At 34.7% G+C, this 15293-nt stretch overlaps 1 protein-coding gene across 1 annotated transcript; it reads right to left on the bottom strand.

Moving 5' to 3' along the window:
- Positions 1-2273: 2273 nt before the first annotated feature.
- LOC134842797 (ras-related C3 botulinum toxin substrate 1-like) lies at positions 2274-13623 on the bottom strand. Its single transcript, XM_063859286.1, has 3 exons — positions 12396-13623; positions 3175-3339; positions 2274-2566 (listed from the first exon to the last, which is right to left on the bottom strand). The coding sequence occupies exons 1-3, from the start codon at positions 12553-12555 to the stop codon at positions 2334-2336; spliced, it is 558 nt and encodes a 185-aa protein (XP_063715356.1). The 5' UTR covers positions 12556-13623; the 3' UTR covers positions 2274-2333.
- Between the last annotated feature and the right edge of the window lie 1670 nt (positions 13624-15293).

Below are 15293 nucleotides of genomic sequence, written 5' to 3' on the forward strand. Positions count from 1 at the left end.
ATTACAGTACTAAATAATATGCATTGCAATTATAATCAAAAAAACAACTATGTCAAAAAAGGAATGCCTTTGAAAGTTAGCCTGTAAAAACAAAGAAAAAAAACGAATAATCGGCTCCCGACCGAATCGAATCCTGTCTCATTGTCGTCCCAAGCATGGGTTTTACCAAATTTGCAGATACAGTCTTTCGATGTGATCTTATTATGAAGTACGTAACATCTCACGTTCGAATTCTGTGAATAAAATTCTACACGGGAAATTTCTGTTTTTAGTCCACCAGCGAGGTTTCTTCTAGTAGTCAAAATTGACTGCAAAAAAACTCTCAACCCCGTAGTTTCTTCCCACAATTTAAGGCGAGTGGTCAAACCAATCAGCCTGCTTTCGATATTTATTTACCCACGGGCTGTTTTCATTAGTTGCCTCGAATCGACCTTTCTATACACAACTGAGTGAAGAGCAGATTAGGTACATGAAAACGGCGAACAAAATTTCTAACGATATTACCAAACCCTTGCTAACCGCTTTAGCTATCGAATGATCGTTAACGCGAAAAAAGTTCCTTTTCTAAAAAAAAATCGCGCAAACTGAGTTCTTAATTTTGTGCAGCAAAAATTGTGGTTTAAACAAGATACAGCTGGATCGCTGTGTAATTGGGCACAAACATAATTATTTTTGCACAAACATATTCCACTTAGGTTGGAAAAAATAGACTGAACGTATCACACTACAAACAATTTTATAAGAAGGATGTCGAATCCTCATTTATAAACTCGCAATTATGGCAATGTCTCCCAAGAATATTACGAGTTCGCCTACAGTGACCCAAAAGATCTCAGATTGCACTAATTGAGGAACATGTCAATTGCAGCCACAAATTATTATCTACAAAAAACAGACTATTGCCAATTATTGTTTCCCTAAAGCTGATACGAAAAGCCTAGTCCCTCGTATAATCTTATAGCCAGAACAATTTACGATACACAAAGCCATCGCAACAATTGTGATACACAAAGCCACCGAAAAAAAATTGAGCAAACGCCAAAAAAAACACCCGGAAATTTCAAATGTTTGTTCCAAACAGAAACTCATTTTGATGAAAACCTGTGGCAGAACACAATAGTCAGTACTGAGCTGGTTACGTCAAGGGGAGTGGCGGTTAAGCGAAAGGTCGGATGTTCGAGGCCCACCATGATCCGTGCTCGTTGCTTGCGGGTGAGGCAACACTACCCAGCCCAGAAAAAATAACCAAAAAAGTGCATGAAGTTCTTAAGCAGGGGCACAACAGCGGTTCGCCGAGATGAGCTGTATAGCTCGTATAATGGTCCTTTCCCTCGTGAACAAATGGTCTTAACTCGCTTGAAAAACTTCGAATTGCGCTGCACATTTGCTAGAATATAGTCAATGGAGAAAAGACAGTTTAAAAAATCTGAAAAATTACGTTGAAAATATAACTTGAAAAAGGTGAAAATCTACAGATACAAAAACTTCATCTTTGTATCGGATGAAGTTCATAAACAGCTTTAAAAAATTGGAAATTATTCACTGTTTTCATAAAAAAGTTCATAAAGTTTTGAAAGTTTTTACGACCCATTCGTACAGAAGCAAATAATCCATTAAGAATATTTATGCCCTCAAAATTACGCAATATAAATTGACCAAGCCGAAATAACAAACTGTTTAAATATTTAAAAACAAAAAAATGTTGAAAATAAATAAATTTACAATTTACTGAACTTTCAGTTATAGTAAAAAACTGTTTAAATTGGATTAAAACTCATGCTTTAAAAAGTAAGCCAATAAAAACACTGCCAGATAAAAAATTGTGCGTTTAAAAAAAACAGAAAATGAACCGACAGAAACTAACACGAAAACCACAAAACCGAAAAAAAATTGATAATTAAAAAACAATTAATAACAACCTGAAACAGTCTTTACCTAATTGCTACCTAAATGAGGGTAATTTTATTTGAAATTTTAGAATTTGAATATGTCAGAAATGATATTTACCATTCCTACTAAAACTACTATTCTGTGAACAAAGTTGTTTAAGGGAAAAGAGTCTAGTACCCGATTGCAATACCCTTGCTCACTGCAAGGGTAATTAATCATGAACCAAATTAGGCAAAACACTGGCTGAAAAGTGGTTCAAAACTCATCACATCTGTCCTTTGAAATTACGTTAGCCGTCCTGTTCAACTCGGTTTAAAATTTATAGGTGAAATTTAAATTTTTTTTCAGAACCTTATTCTAGAAAAAACTATATTGCCAAAGCTGAATTAAACTCGAAAAGCGTGTATTGCAATAATAATCCATAAATAAATCGAGGAGCACTATTAGAAGATTTCGCACTTTTTCTTCTTTTTGTTCTGCTTCGGTTTTGTCAGCACGAGTTCGACAGCCTCAACGAACACATCCCTCAAGCCCTCGTCCGTCTGAGCAGAACACTCTGTGTGTTTATTGGCTCCTATTTTGTAGGCCATTTTTGCCCCCTCTTCACTTCTCACACACTTTAGTCGGCCACTCTGTTTGCGAAGGTCCATTTTGGTCCCGACGAGAACAATCGGAACTAAAAAAGAAGGAGCCAAGCATGACAATTCTGTCCAAAATGATTTCTATCCATAATCGCACTCTTTGCCCATTAGTTTCAATAATAAATTCAGATACAAATTCAATAATACTTTCAGATCAGGAATTCATTTAACCGAAAAATTGAAGATCCGATTCGGGTTCAGACAAACTTTGACGCGCTTTTAGCTTCGATTGTGCATGCCCTCATGTGCCCCCACGCTATTTTTTTCGATCTCTAAGTTTTAGATCTCATCGAATAAATTCGTAGAAGATTCAAGTGGCAATGACGTCCAGTTTTTGGGTTAAGGAAGGTTGGACCGTAATTTTTTTTACTACAATCAAAATTCGCATATATAAAATCATTTTCAAATAGCAGTTAAGATAATTCCGAAAAATAATGTAAGCAGAAGCCAGACGAAGCGCATGTTTAAAAGTCAGCCAAAATTGAGTGCACTTTTATGAACTGGAAATTATTGAATTTATCAATTGAAATAATTCTGTATTTGGAAACAATAGTTCGGCATAAATCTATGAGGCGCAAGAGGATGCATGAGTAGAGACTGAACTGTTTGATGTCTAGGTGGGGAAAGGAGAGGAGAGACTGACCTGTTGCGTCGCAGTAGTGGCGCAGTTCGTGTATCCACTTGGAGCAGCAGTTCTCGAGGGAGGTGGGGGAGTCGATTGAGTAGCACAGAAGGAACACATCTGTGCCACTATAGGAGAGGGGCCGCAATCTGTCATAGTCCTCCTGGCCGGCAGTGTCCCACAACTCTACACAACAACACAACACTCATCACATCTCCTTAACTCACGTTTGAGCATTAATGACTTTCAACCAGCTAGTCAAACAGGTGTTTAGAATCACATAGAAATGAATGGCTACATAAGAACAGGGATGATGAAAAAATAATTTTAGCTATTCAATATATGTTAAATGAGAACGTGCCTTCAAGTTAAATTCCGATGTATCTTCATAGAACATCGAAACAGCATATAGACGAAGAACAGACACCAAATACCAGAATATCGAAAAAAGACTCCAAATATATCCAAGCGTGACCAAATATTTCTATTTAGCGCAAAAATGGCAAAAACAGGAAAGTGAAAACACATACATTGCAAAATGAATGTATCAAAAAGCGTCAACAAAAACTCAACTATGCCGACAGAATTTCAGACACAGAAGCTAAGCTTAAGATTAAGTCAAAAATCTTAAATCATGGTCATTCCTTTTTGCGCCACTTGCGGTACAAAAAGGAATGACCATGATTTAAATCAAACTAGCATGTAACGCACCTCCGGTGCTTGGAGTTTTTAACAACTCATAAAAAACCGCAAACATTGAAAATAAGATCTTCATCCTTTGAGTGTACTCTGACAGCACCCAATTACAGGGTTGGTAATTTCAAATTTTGTAAAATTTTTTATTCAAATTTTCAATTAAATTTCAAATTGTGTGAAGTTTTTTATATCTAAGTTCTTAAAAACTTTTGGAATGAAAAAAAAACGTCACATATCGGCAACTACAAATGCTCCAGAGAGTACAGTATGTTGGGAATTTCAAACTTTGGAAAACTTCAAACTTAAGTTTTCTAAAAAAAGATTTTGAAAAAAAAAAACGATAAAAAAACGTCATATCTCAGAAACTAACAGGATTTGAACTGTCATATTTAGAGTCAAGATTCGCAACCCTTGAGATTACTCTGACAGCCTCAAACTACAGAACTAAGAATTTCAATTTTGGAAGAAGATACGTTTAAATTCTCTGAATTTTTTTTTGAAAAATCACAAGCAACGCCAGTCTCGAAAACTACAAGGATTTGAGCAACCATATGTGACGGCGAAAACCGCAACTCCCAGGAGTACCTTCACAGAGCCTCACTTTAGAGATGAGAACTTCAAATTTTGTTTAAAAAAATTTTATATCTAAAATCTTTGAACAATTATAGAAAATAATACATAACAAACGTAACATCTTGGAAACTAAGAGCATTTGAGCAGTCGCATTTGGGGACAAGATTTATAATTTGGAACTCCTGAGAGTACCCTCACAGTACCCAAATAGAAGATAACGAATTTCATTTCTTTTGAATTTTTTAAAATTTCAGTTATCTGAAAAATTAAAAAGAAATCATAAAACATGTCATATCTCGAAAACTACATGGATTTGAGCAGTCAAATTTGGAGGCAACATTCGAAATCCTTGAGAGTACTCTAACAGCACCCAACTATAGGGTTGGGAATTTCAAGTATTGTAACTTATTTTGTTATTTGAGATTTCTGAAAATTTCTGAAACAATCACAAAAATCGTCGAATCTCCTACACTAAAATGATTTTGACATTCAAATTGGAGGCCAAGTTCGCAACCCCTGGGAGGACCCTGACAGCATCTCACTATTAGGCTGCTTGTTTTAATCTTGGTGAAATAAACACATTCACGCTGGAAAATCGAAAAACAATTCATAACCATTGCTAAATACGACATAACTTAAACGTGCAAAAATTCTTTCGTTGAGCATGCTAACATAACACATTGAAAAAACTTAAACGTGACGAAATATTGAAGCCCGCATTCAAATATTTAACAGGTGAAATAAGGACACTCAAATGGAAAATCGAAAAACAATTCTTAACCATTGCAAAATACGATATAGATTCAACGTGAAAATTCTTTCGTTAAACATGCAAAATTAACACGCTGAAAAAGCTTAAACGTGAGAAATAGTGAAGCCCGCATTTAATTATATTATAGATAGATGGATGAAAAAAAAATCAAACATTAAAAAAATGTTTTCTTTTTTGTTAAAAATTACAAAAGCTGCTAAAAAGCAGAAAAATCGTGCACCATTAGAAACATTACAAAGATATTTTGGAACGCAGGAAAAAAAACTGAATCGTCAAAAATCTTTTCTGTGGGAACTACGCTACTAAGCCGACAAAAGAACATAGACGATAGTCTAAGTTAGCGGCAAATTTTCAGTTCGCAAATAAACAGGGTCCCGACTGGAATCAAGCTCTCGGCCTTTATCGCCTCAAGCATAAATATAATTACTGTGCCAAGTGCGCAGATCTTTTATCGAATTTATAATATACAAAGTAACACATTCTTCAAAAAAAATAATGCAAAAAAAATTATCAAACGAAAAAAAATTTCATAATTGATTTGTACGCATAGAAAAATGAAAAAACCTAGATATACAAAATTCAAACCGGTTTACACTGAATAGAACGCTCAGCTTTGACCAAGGCCATCAAGATTTGAGCTGAAAAGCAAAATGGCGAAAAAATTCGAAACCTAAACAAATTTCCGAGTGTCCGATTTGGACTAGAAAGATCTACAGATGTCAGACAAGTTTTAAAACATTACGTCAGCGCCACATAGCACGAAAACGGAGAGACCAAAAATGTTGAGGAAATGAAAAATTTTTTTTCAAATAATCTAGTTCCCGATTAACGTCGGAACCACTGAAAAACCAAATTTATCCAATAGAAAACAAAAAAAAACGATTGGTCCTATAAACAAATGGTTTCTAGCACTAGAGCACAAAAAAAACAGAGAAAATAACTTCTCAGAAACCAATATCATCGAAAGAAAAAAAATAATCAAAGAAAAAATGATGGTCTGCAATTTCGATCCTTGCTCTTTAACGCCATCTCATTTAACTCTTCAGGAATTCTACATGACAATCTAACAATTTTTGTAACACTTATCACCAAATTTAACCCTTGAATTAGGACGTACTTAACCGATCCCCTCCCTCTTAATCGAGTACTGATTTCTGGGAATCACGTTCAATTTTTTTCAAAAGCGCCCAATCAAAGGTTACCATGCGTCCAATTATGGGGCATGTTTTTTGACGGGTGCCTGTCAAGTCGGAAACTTAAAAAAAGCTTTTGCTCTCAGCTCAAATCACACATCAATTAGAAGGCTCAAATTGTGAAAATCAACTATCTGTCATTTTTCTATTCGTGGCTTGGATTTATTATGTCGTCTGTTTCGTCCAAAACTTTATCATTACCCGCATCCAGTTTCAAGCGTTAATAATCGATTATAATATGATACAAGTCTTACAAAAATAGAGAAAAAATTGATTTTAATCAATAAATAATTGACTCTAATCTCTCATTTTACAATCAAATATAATCAATTATAATAAATTATAATCGATTATTTTTATCCGAATTTCTAATTCATTTGTTTTGCAGAAAAAATCCATTATAATCGATTATAATTGTTTATATTCCCCTTTGTTTGACCATTTTGTCTTCAACCTTGCACCTGAATTGCTTATTTTTTATGCTTTTCTTTGACGTTGGTTTGTGTCAAAAATAGGGTTTTTTAACCAGTTTTCAAATGAATTCAAATTTACTAGCGTGTAACGCACCTTCGGTGCTTCGAATTTATGACAACTCATAAAAAAAGCATTACGAGGCCAAACTGTGCATTTTGTGCATTGTAAGCGGATTCCGCAACAAGGACGCTCCCTTTGTTTTTCTTTTGTTCTTTCGTTCTCTTTGATCGTTCCGACAAAATTTTAACATGTTTAAAGACTTGTCTCTGGAATCCAGGAACATTCAGACACAAAATTGAGCTCCTATCCAGTGCACAGTTTGGCCTCGCCATGCGGCATATATTGGAAATAATACTTGCATCCTTTGAGTGTACTCTGACAGCACTCAATTACAGGGTTTGCAATTTCAAATTTTGAACAATTAGTCAAAATGTAAGAAAAACCATTTAATTTTGTGATTTTTTTATCGAAGTTTGTTGAAAATTTTCAAAATGACCGAAAAACCTCACATCTCGGAAATTAGCAGTCGCATTTGGACGTATCATAAATCATAAAAACGTCATATCTCAAAAACTACGATGATTTAAGCAGTCGAATTTGAAGGAAAAACTCGCAACTCCTAAGAGTGCCCTGATAAATCCTCACTATAGAGATGGGAACATAAAAAATTTTTAAAAATAAAATCCTTGAAAAATTAAAAAAAAATGCACTACAACAGAAACTGAACGCATTAGAGCAGTCGCATTGGGACGCAAAACTTGCAACATGAAACTCCTGAGAGTACCCTCACAGTACGCAACTACAAAGTGGAGATTTTCAAATCATTTGAATTTTTTAAAATTCAAGTTATCTGAAAAATTAAAAAGAAATCATGAAACTCTTCCATATTGCAAAACTCTAAGGATTTGAGCAGTCATATTTGAAGGCAAGATACGCAACCCTTGAGACCCTGAGAGTACTCTGACAGCCCCCATTATAAAAATGGGAATTTCAAACTTTGACGAAAAAAAAATTCTTTTCTGAAAGTTTTTGAAAAAATCCCAAAAACGTCATATAGCGAAAAGTACAAAGATTTGGGCAGTCGTATTCAGAGACAAAATTTGCTACCCTTGAGAGTAACCTTAGATTTTCCAACTACAGGGTTGAGATCTTTAAAATGTTCGAATTTTTTTTAAATATACCTTTTTGAAAATCATTGAACAAATCATAAAAAAAGGTCATATCTCGAAAATTACAAGGATTTGAGATGAGAAATGAAAACGCAGGCAAGATTCGCAACCCCTTAGAATACTCTGACAGCGCCCAACTACAGGGTTGAGAATTTGAAATTTTGTGAAGTTTTTTAAAGTTACGTTTTCTGAAGTTTTTGAAAAATCTCGAAAAATGCCGTGTCTCGTTAACTAAAAAGATTTGGTTACTCATATATGGAGGCCAAAATCACAACACTGGTGAAGCCCTGACAGCAACCAATTATTGGGTTGCTAATTTCACACTTAGTGAAATAGATACTGAATTCAAACTGGAAAATCGGAGAATCTTAACCATTGCAATATACGATATAGATTAAATATGGAAAAATTATTTTGTTAAATAAGCAAAAATAATACGTTGAAAAAGCTTAAACGTGGCGAAATAGTGAAGCCCACATTTAAATATTTAAAAAATAACGTTTTTATTTTTTCATTTCTTCTTGATTATAGTTGTTTCATGATTTATATAGAAGAACACTAAATATCACCTACCGCGGGATTCTTTCAACTAAATATGATGAGACCTCTATGAAAAGTTTTGTTTTGTTTAGTGGTAAAACTTTGTGTTCAGATTAACCAAAAAAAGACAAGACATCTCACTTTTAAAGATTATAAAAGATTTTCGGATAAATACAATCAATTATATTTTATTACAATGTCACGAAAAATGTTATCATTTTAATGGATTATAAATCGTTTATTACAGAGGCGAAGTTGCACTTCGCATACACAAGCAAAAATATGACCGATAACGCTACTGGGAAAACTGAATGAGTATAACTTTGAGTCTTTAAAATCTTTTAAGTGACGCACGCCAATTATGAAGCATTAGCAGTACCAGTCAGTCTATGGAGCCGTAATATCATGAAAAAATTAAATGTAATGAAAATATAATGAAATTTTTTGATTTGAGCTTTTTTGCGGAAATCATCCCCCCGCACGCCATATTAAGTACAAAATGATACATTTCACTCCTAGTAAATCAATTATGGCAAATAAGCTTCCTTCAACCATTGCGCGAAATATAGCGCACGTTAATTGTCCCAAATTGGCCAAAGTGGCAATTTTTACCTTTCCATAACTTTACAAAATATGATCAATATCTTTCCAAATTTAACTTTAGGTTAACAATACTTTTTGAATGAGAAAAAATCCCGTCAAAAATGTTAGTTTAAAAGTCGAAACTTGTCTGAAAAAAAACCACCCCGAGCACAAATATTCCGTTACTTTCAATACGAAAGTCGGATCAATAATAGTCTGTGTTAAAATACTTAGCATTGGCTGTACTTAATAGCTGGCTATTGATTTAAATGACACATTTTATCGCAACAATATTTGCGTCGCATAAATATTTGGGACTTAGGTTGGAAAAAAAAGATAGTTCATACTATAACACAAGCATTGATTGTGTAAACATCAAAATTTGGCGCTTATAGTTAATTATAATTTTGATAAAAGTAAAATTATAATTCTAATATAATCAGCTAATTTCTTTTTTCACTGAGTGCGGGTAGTGTTTATCTCGATTTTCCGAGAGAATATTTAACATACGAGGTGCATGATTTTTTTGCCAATTTTGAACTAGTACTGCAGTTTTCTAATTTCGAAAAAAATTTCAACGTGAAAAGCTAAATGTTTAGTTTATGTTAAGTTTTGGATGGTCGATTTGGTTTATCAAAATATTTCTAATTTTTTAAATTCTTTTTTTTTGGATTGATTTTCACAGTTATTTGGTTGTCACATAGTGGTTCCTCTTGGTTACAGTTTTTATTGTTCCGACCACTCAAAAAGGAGAAGTTTCGTCTCCGGTTGTTTTAGTTTTTTTCCCACGCAAAATCAGATACCACAACTAGTCATAGAATTAGGTCAAATGATATAAAGTGATTCGACCGCAACGAAAATTTTCCATTAATTTAAATTTTTGATTTTAAGACAAATTTTGATTGAACAACGCGAGCGAACAGGCGTATAATCAGGTTAACCGTTTTTTATTTTTCTATTCATTTTGCGAGTAAAACTTTTGTCTAAGTATATCGAATATGCCTAAGTTGTAAGTTTTTCTTCAGATCACAGCGTTTTTTTTTTTACAATTTGTCCCTATTTTTGTTCCTGGTCTCATGTTCTTATCACAACACCAACTTAAATATACACAATTTACAAGACTACCCGCACAGCATCCGGCAATCCTTATTCTTTTCAGTTTTGTAGAGTTTTTGAAGTTTTTTAAATAATTTTAGGAGTTCCTTTTGTTTTTTAATTAGCTCTTTTCTTGTGGTTCGTATATGTGATTTTTTAAGCGTTGACAAAGTAAAGCTAAGCGGTCCCCGTTGCCTGTGGGGCTAGAACCCCAGATTTTAGGATACAAAGGCGACGATGTTACCTCAAGTCCAGGAGGGACTGAGCTTGGAAGTTGTTAGGGTTCAATATTAAAGCAAGTAAGATTTGTAAGAAAAGTTGTGTACGGGAAAAAAAGTTTAGTTCCCGATTAGAAGTATTTGTGCAATTACTTGTATATTTGTATAAAAAATTTGCTTGTAAAAACTTATTATCCTCGTATTTTTGTTTTTGAAGCGTATTTGCAGATGGACGGCAGTGTGGTAGAGAGGGGTTAGGAACATAGCAAAAAATGATTCATTCGGCTGAACATTTTTCCTGAAGAAAAGACAAAGATAGCCTCTTTGGTACTTTTTTAGTCTATTTTTTGGACTATTTTTTCAAAAATTTTCCTGCGGCGAAGAAAATTAGGCCATTAAAGGGACTAAACCAAGCTAAGGGAGAGCTCGAAAAACCAATTCGGTCGTCCTAGAAAAAAGTCGACAAAATTTTCGAATTTGTTTTTGAAAATCCGCCCCCCCCCTCGAGAAAATCGTAGATCCGCCCCTGTCTCTAGACATCTAATTTCCGGGTCTTAATAATACTCATACTGAAAATAGTTTTTATGTAAATCAGGGGCGGATCTAGGATTTTGTCGAGAGGGGGGGTGCAGATAAAAATGTTCGACATTTTTGTCCACTTTTTTTGGGTCGACTATTTTGATTTTATGAGCTCCCTAAATCACTATAAAGACCCCATTTTTGCCAAATTTTCCACGCCACAGGCAAACACTTTGACCAAAAAGTCGCGTTTTTTCGGGGCGCTTCTCCTTCAAAATTAGTATATATTGGCACCGAAGGCGCTTTTAGAAAAAATTTAGAGCCCACCAAATATGGATATATCAAAATAGTACAAATTGGGACACTTTGGGTCGGCAGGGGGTCGAATTCCAGGTAGATGGCGTCTATACCCCACCCGCTCCCTAAATCCGCCCCTGATGTGAATGTTTAGACGCGCCAAAGCTTTGCAGTTGTCGAATTAATTATTTATTGTTCCGACCATTGAAAATGGGGAGGAACTTAGTATTCGGTTGTGTTTTAGATTTTTTCTTTTTGTTTTCTACGCAAAATCAGGTACCACAAACAATTATCGGACTGGGTTGCGTGATATAGCATATTAAAACCCTTTCAGTCCTGATTCGAACTACATAAAAAAATTCCTGAACATTTTTTCTAATGTCGAGAAAAAATCGGTTTGAAACTTTTGATTTTTCGTCTAATTTCGAGCGAAAAAAGCGAGCGATCAGGCATACAACTTAATTAGAAGAAATTTAAGCCCTTAAAATTTTGGAGTTTTGTAGCTCCATTCTGGGAACCAAAAACTTTTTTTAAAAAATCGGAAAATTTTCTGCAAAAAAAAAATTGAAACTTTTGAATATTTGTTTTTCTAGCCAATTTTCTAAGTGAGTTTATGTCTAATTTGCTAATATTACCATGAATGTCAAATATGCCTACAATATAGTTTTACATCAGACTTTTATATCACCCCACGAAGAAAAAACTCCACGAACTTGAAAAAAAAAAAGATTTTTCTTGTAGATTTTTAAAGACTGGTCGTAACATTCTGTGCTACTTGCACAGTAACCGGCTATCCTTGTTTCCATTTTATTTCATTTCAAGGAAAAAACTAAGAAATCTATACACTTTTTTGTCTTGGTCCTCCGTATAGCAATCCAGATTAGTGACACACTCAGATTCATGTACCAACTACATCTAGTGCCCAGCGTAAGCGCAGTAAAGAGAGCGTTCATTTATTTGACAATTTTTGGCTGGTCGACTTTCGGCCAAAGCAGCTCTGCAAATGGTCGTTTAAATTGCCTGCTACTCAATTTCATGATCGGGAGTAAAATAAGGTATGGTTTTGCTATGAGAGGAGACTATAATTGTAATGATGTGATGATACTATACTGACTGAGGCAGACGGGTCTGTCGTGGACTGTGAACTTGAAGTCGTATGTGTCGAACACAGTGGGCACATACTGAGTGGGGAAGTGGTTCTGGGTGAGTCTGATCAGCATACACGTCTTCCCCACCGCCCCATCCCCCACCAACACACACTTCACACTCTGCATCACACGTTGCTTCTTCTTCTTCCTATCTTTTTTCCTCGTCTATTTTTTAGATTCTCAAGGTAACAATTTTTTATTATAACTTTGTAAAAAAAGGGGTCAAAGAATGCTGCACCAGCAATGCCAATTAATACTTATTGATGAAATCTTAACCGACTGTAATTTGTCTCTGCTTTCAGCCAGTCAAAATTTCAACTAGCCGAGACGATCAATTTGGGAACAAAAAATTTTGATCATTTGTTAATAAACACGCTGATTGATTTTGTTTTCATCATAAACCCGTAGTATTAAAACTAAGTCTATGATTGCAAGCGTAATTAACCAAGTTTCATGTCGATTCTTCCGATGTTAATCCGAGTGTACTTGTAGATTTGTCGAAAACTACAGGCGATGCCTAATAAACTGTACACTCAATAAAGTTAATTTGCAAGGGTAATCTATTCAGATAAGGTATGCTCGCTGCAGTTTCAGGTTTAATTCCTATCACAGAATGTTTGCTGAATCATTTTGAATCTGGGCCTGAAAGTGCTGTGCAAAGAAATTGGACGTGGTTTTGATGTCGGAGATTGTTGTTAACTTGGAACCATAAAAAGTGCGTTTTTGTCATAAGAGTCAGTAATAAATTTGGATCATATTCTCAATCTCATACAGTTTCAATCACAGCAAAAGCTCACATAACACATTTAATTTTTAATCAGCTGCGCACAACTATTTAAAAAACTTCGAACACACTTGGTCTTTGTTGTTTTGTGTTGATTGATGATGAAAAACTAACTGGCTGATAATTATACGCGGATGATTTACATGTAGAGAAGTGAAGCTAAAAATGGTAAATTCCATGAATAAGAAATTTGATCAATGAAATGAAGGTTTTCAGTTGATATCAATTTTACAACACTTTGCGGCTTTAGATCAGATTAGCGACATTCTGCAAATATCTAGCTGATGATAAGCTTTATTGTTTATTTAATATCCTTTCAATTAGTGTCGACACGAGCTGGATTTCTCTAAGCAATCAGATAATGAATGCTAGGTGTGACATTCAATCTTTTTTTTTATACACAGCGAAGCTTCGCAGCACTTGCGCTACAAAAAAAAAACATGCTTGTTTAAAAGAAAATTTGGTGTCAGGACAAAAGATACCATACCAAAAGCTCCCATGACAAAAGATACCGTACCAAAAGATCCCTAGTATAAAAATCGCCTATACCACAAAATCCCATGCCAATTAAAAAGATCCAATGAATTATGAAAAAGAATCATGATCAAAGCGTAAGCAGAAATAAATCTAGAGTAATGATATCTGAATTAGGTTCGCAAATTTTTCACACTTTTCGAAAATTTACTAGGCTCAAGATCGCAAAAAGAGCAACGATCTTTCTCAGGTACAATATTTCGAGTCTTTCAAAAATATCAAACGGAACGTTAGGCTCGGGTGACTTTAAAACTTATTCAAACCAATTATAGCCATCCGGAAACCTTTAATAATCTAATGAGTAAGACGCGCGGCCTTTAAAACTAAGCCAATTGGTTCTAATCCCACTGCAGTAACGCATGGAGGGGTCCCAGTGTCATCCGCCTACTCAAGGTGAGATCGCAAGAAGGAGTTACTTGTTGCCGTTTTTGGTGAATTTCTCGAGGGTTCAATATTTGTTTAAAACAGTTGAAAAACTGCCGGTTTGAACTAATTTATGCGCTCTTTGAGCAATTTATCTGGTATGTTGCTCAACGCGTATCCGAATTATTTAAGAGCCGTGTATTATTTCACTTATTCAATTATTACGCCATTATGCTGGCTGCGGAAAACAAGCAAAAACATAAAATCTCCGAGACAAGCTAAAGATCACTTCAAATGTTCAAGGCTTTGCCGCGATACGAGCAGTTCTTTCTGTATCTTACAGAGAAGAGGCAAAGCTGCAGTTCATATATTTAAGCAACAAAACGGCATTAGTAGCTACTAGAAGGAAAAAATAGAACTTCCAGAACACACAGAAAGATGTCCAGAAAAAAATCAAGTAGCAAAATAAAGCTTTTAAATTAAGTTCTTCAGAACTTATTTGACAAACCGTCGCGTAATAGTCAATATTGGCGATGAAATGCCTGAAGAAATTTCTCTTTAAGTTTGGTGTCCCTCAAGGGTCGATTCATGGACCAAAATTGTTTGCCCGCTATCTTAAACCTCTATTTGATTTCATAGGCAGAGAGAAGCAAAAGTGCCATTTTTAAGCTGGTGATGGACCATTTCTCTTGAGTTTAAGAATGACATTCCAATAAACTAGGTTAACGAAATAATGTCAGTTATTGTACAATTTTTCATTCAATTGAAACTCAACAAAGGAAAGACAGACATTATTTGCTTCTCAGCGAAAAGAAAGATTCCCCTCTAATCATAAAGTTGTTTAGACTTGATTGGATGTCGCAGTCAAATGAGTGAGACCGTAGAAATTCTTGGTTTTAATCTTGAGAACAATGAAATTAGAAAAAACAAATATTAAAAGTCTCTCACATTTGCTATATGCAGCTGAAATTTTTTCAATCAAAGAGTACCTTGCATTTGAACAACGCAAATGGTTCGCCAAATGATTTTTTCTCGTCTGTTGGACTATTGCAACGCTATGTATTTGTGTCTACCGAGTATACTTTTGAACAAAATACAACGAATTCAAAATTTCACCGCTAGATTTATCTTCAATGACAGGCGTAACTGTCACACTAGTGCTCTACTCAAGGAGTTACATAGG

The sequence above is a fragment of the Symsagittifera roscoffensis genome, chromosome 3, assembly GCF_963678635.1.
Source record: "Symsagittifera roscoffensis chromosome 3, txSymRosc1.1, whole genome shotgun sequence".
In the NCBI taxonomy this organism is placed as follows: Eukaryota; Metazoa; Xenacoelomorpha; order Acoela; family Convolutidae; genus Symsagittifera; species Symsagittifera roscoffensis.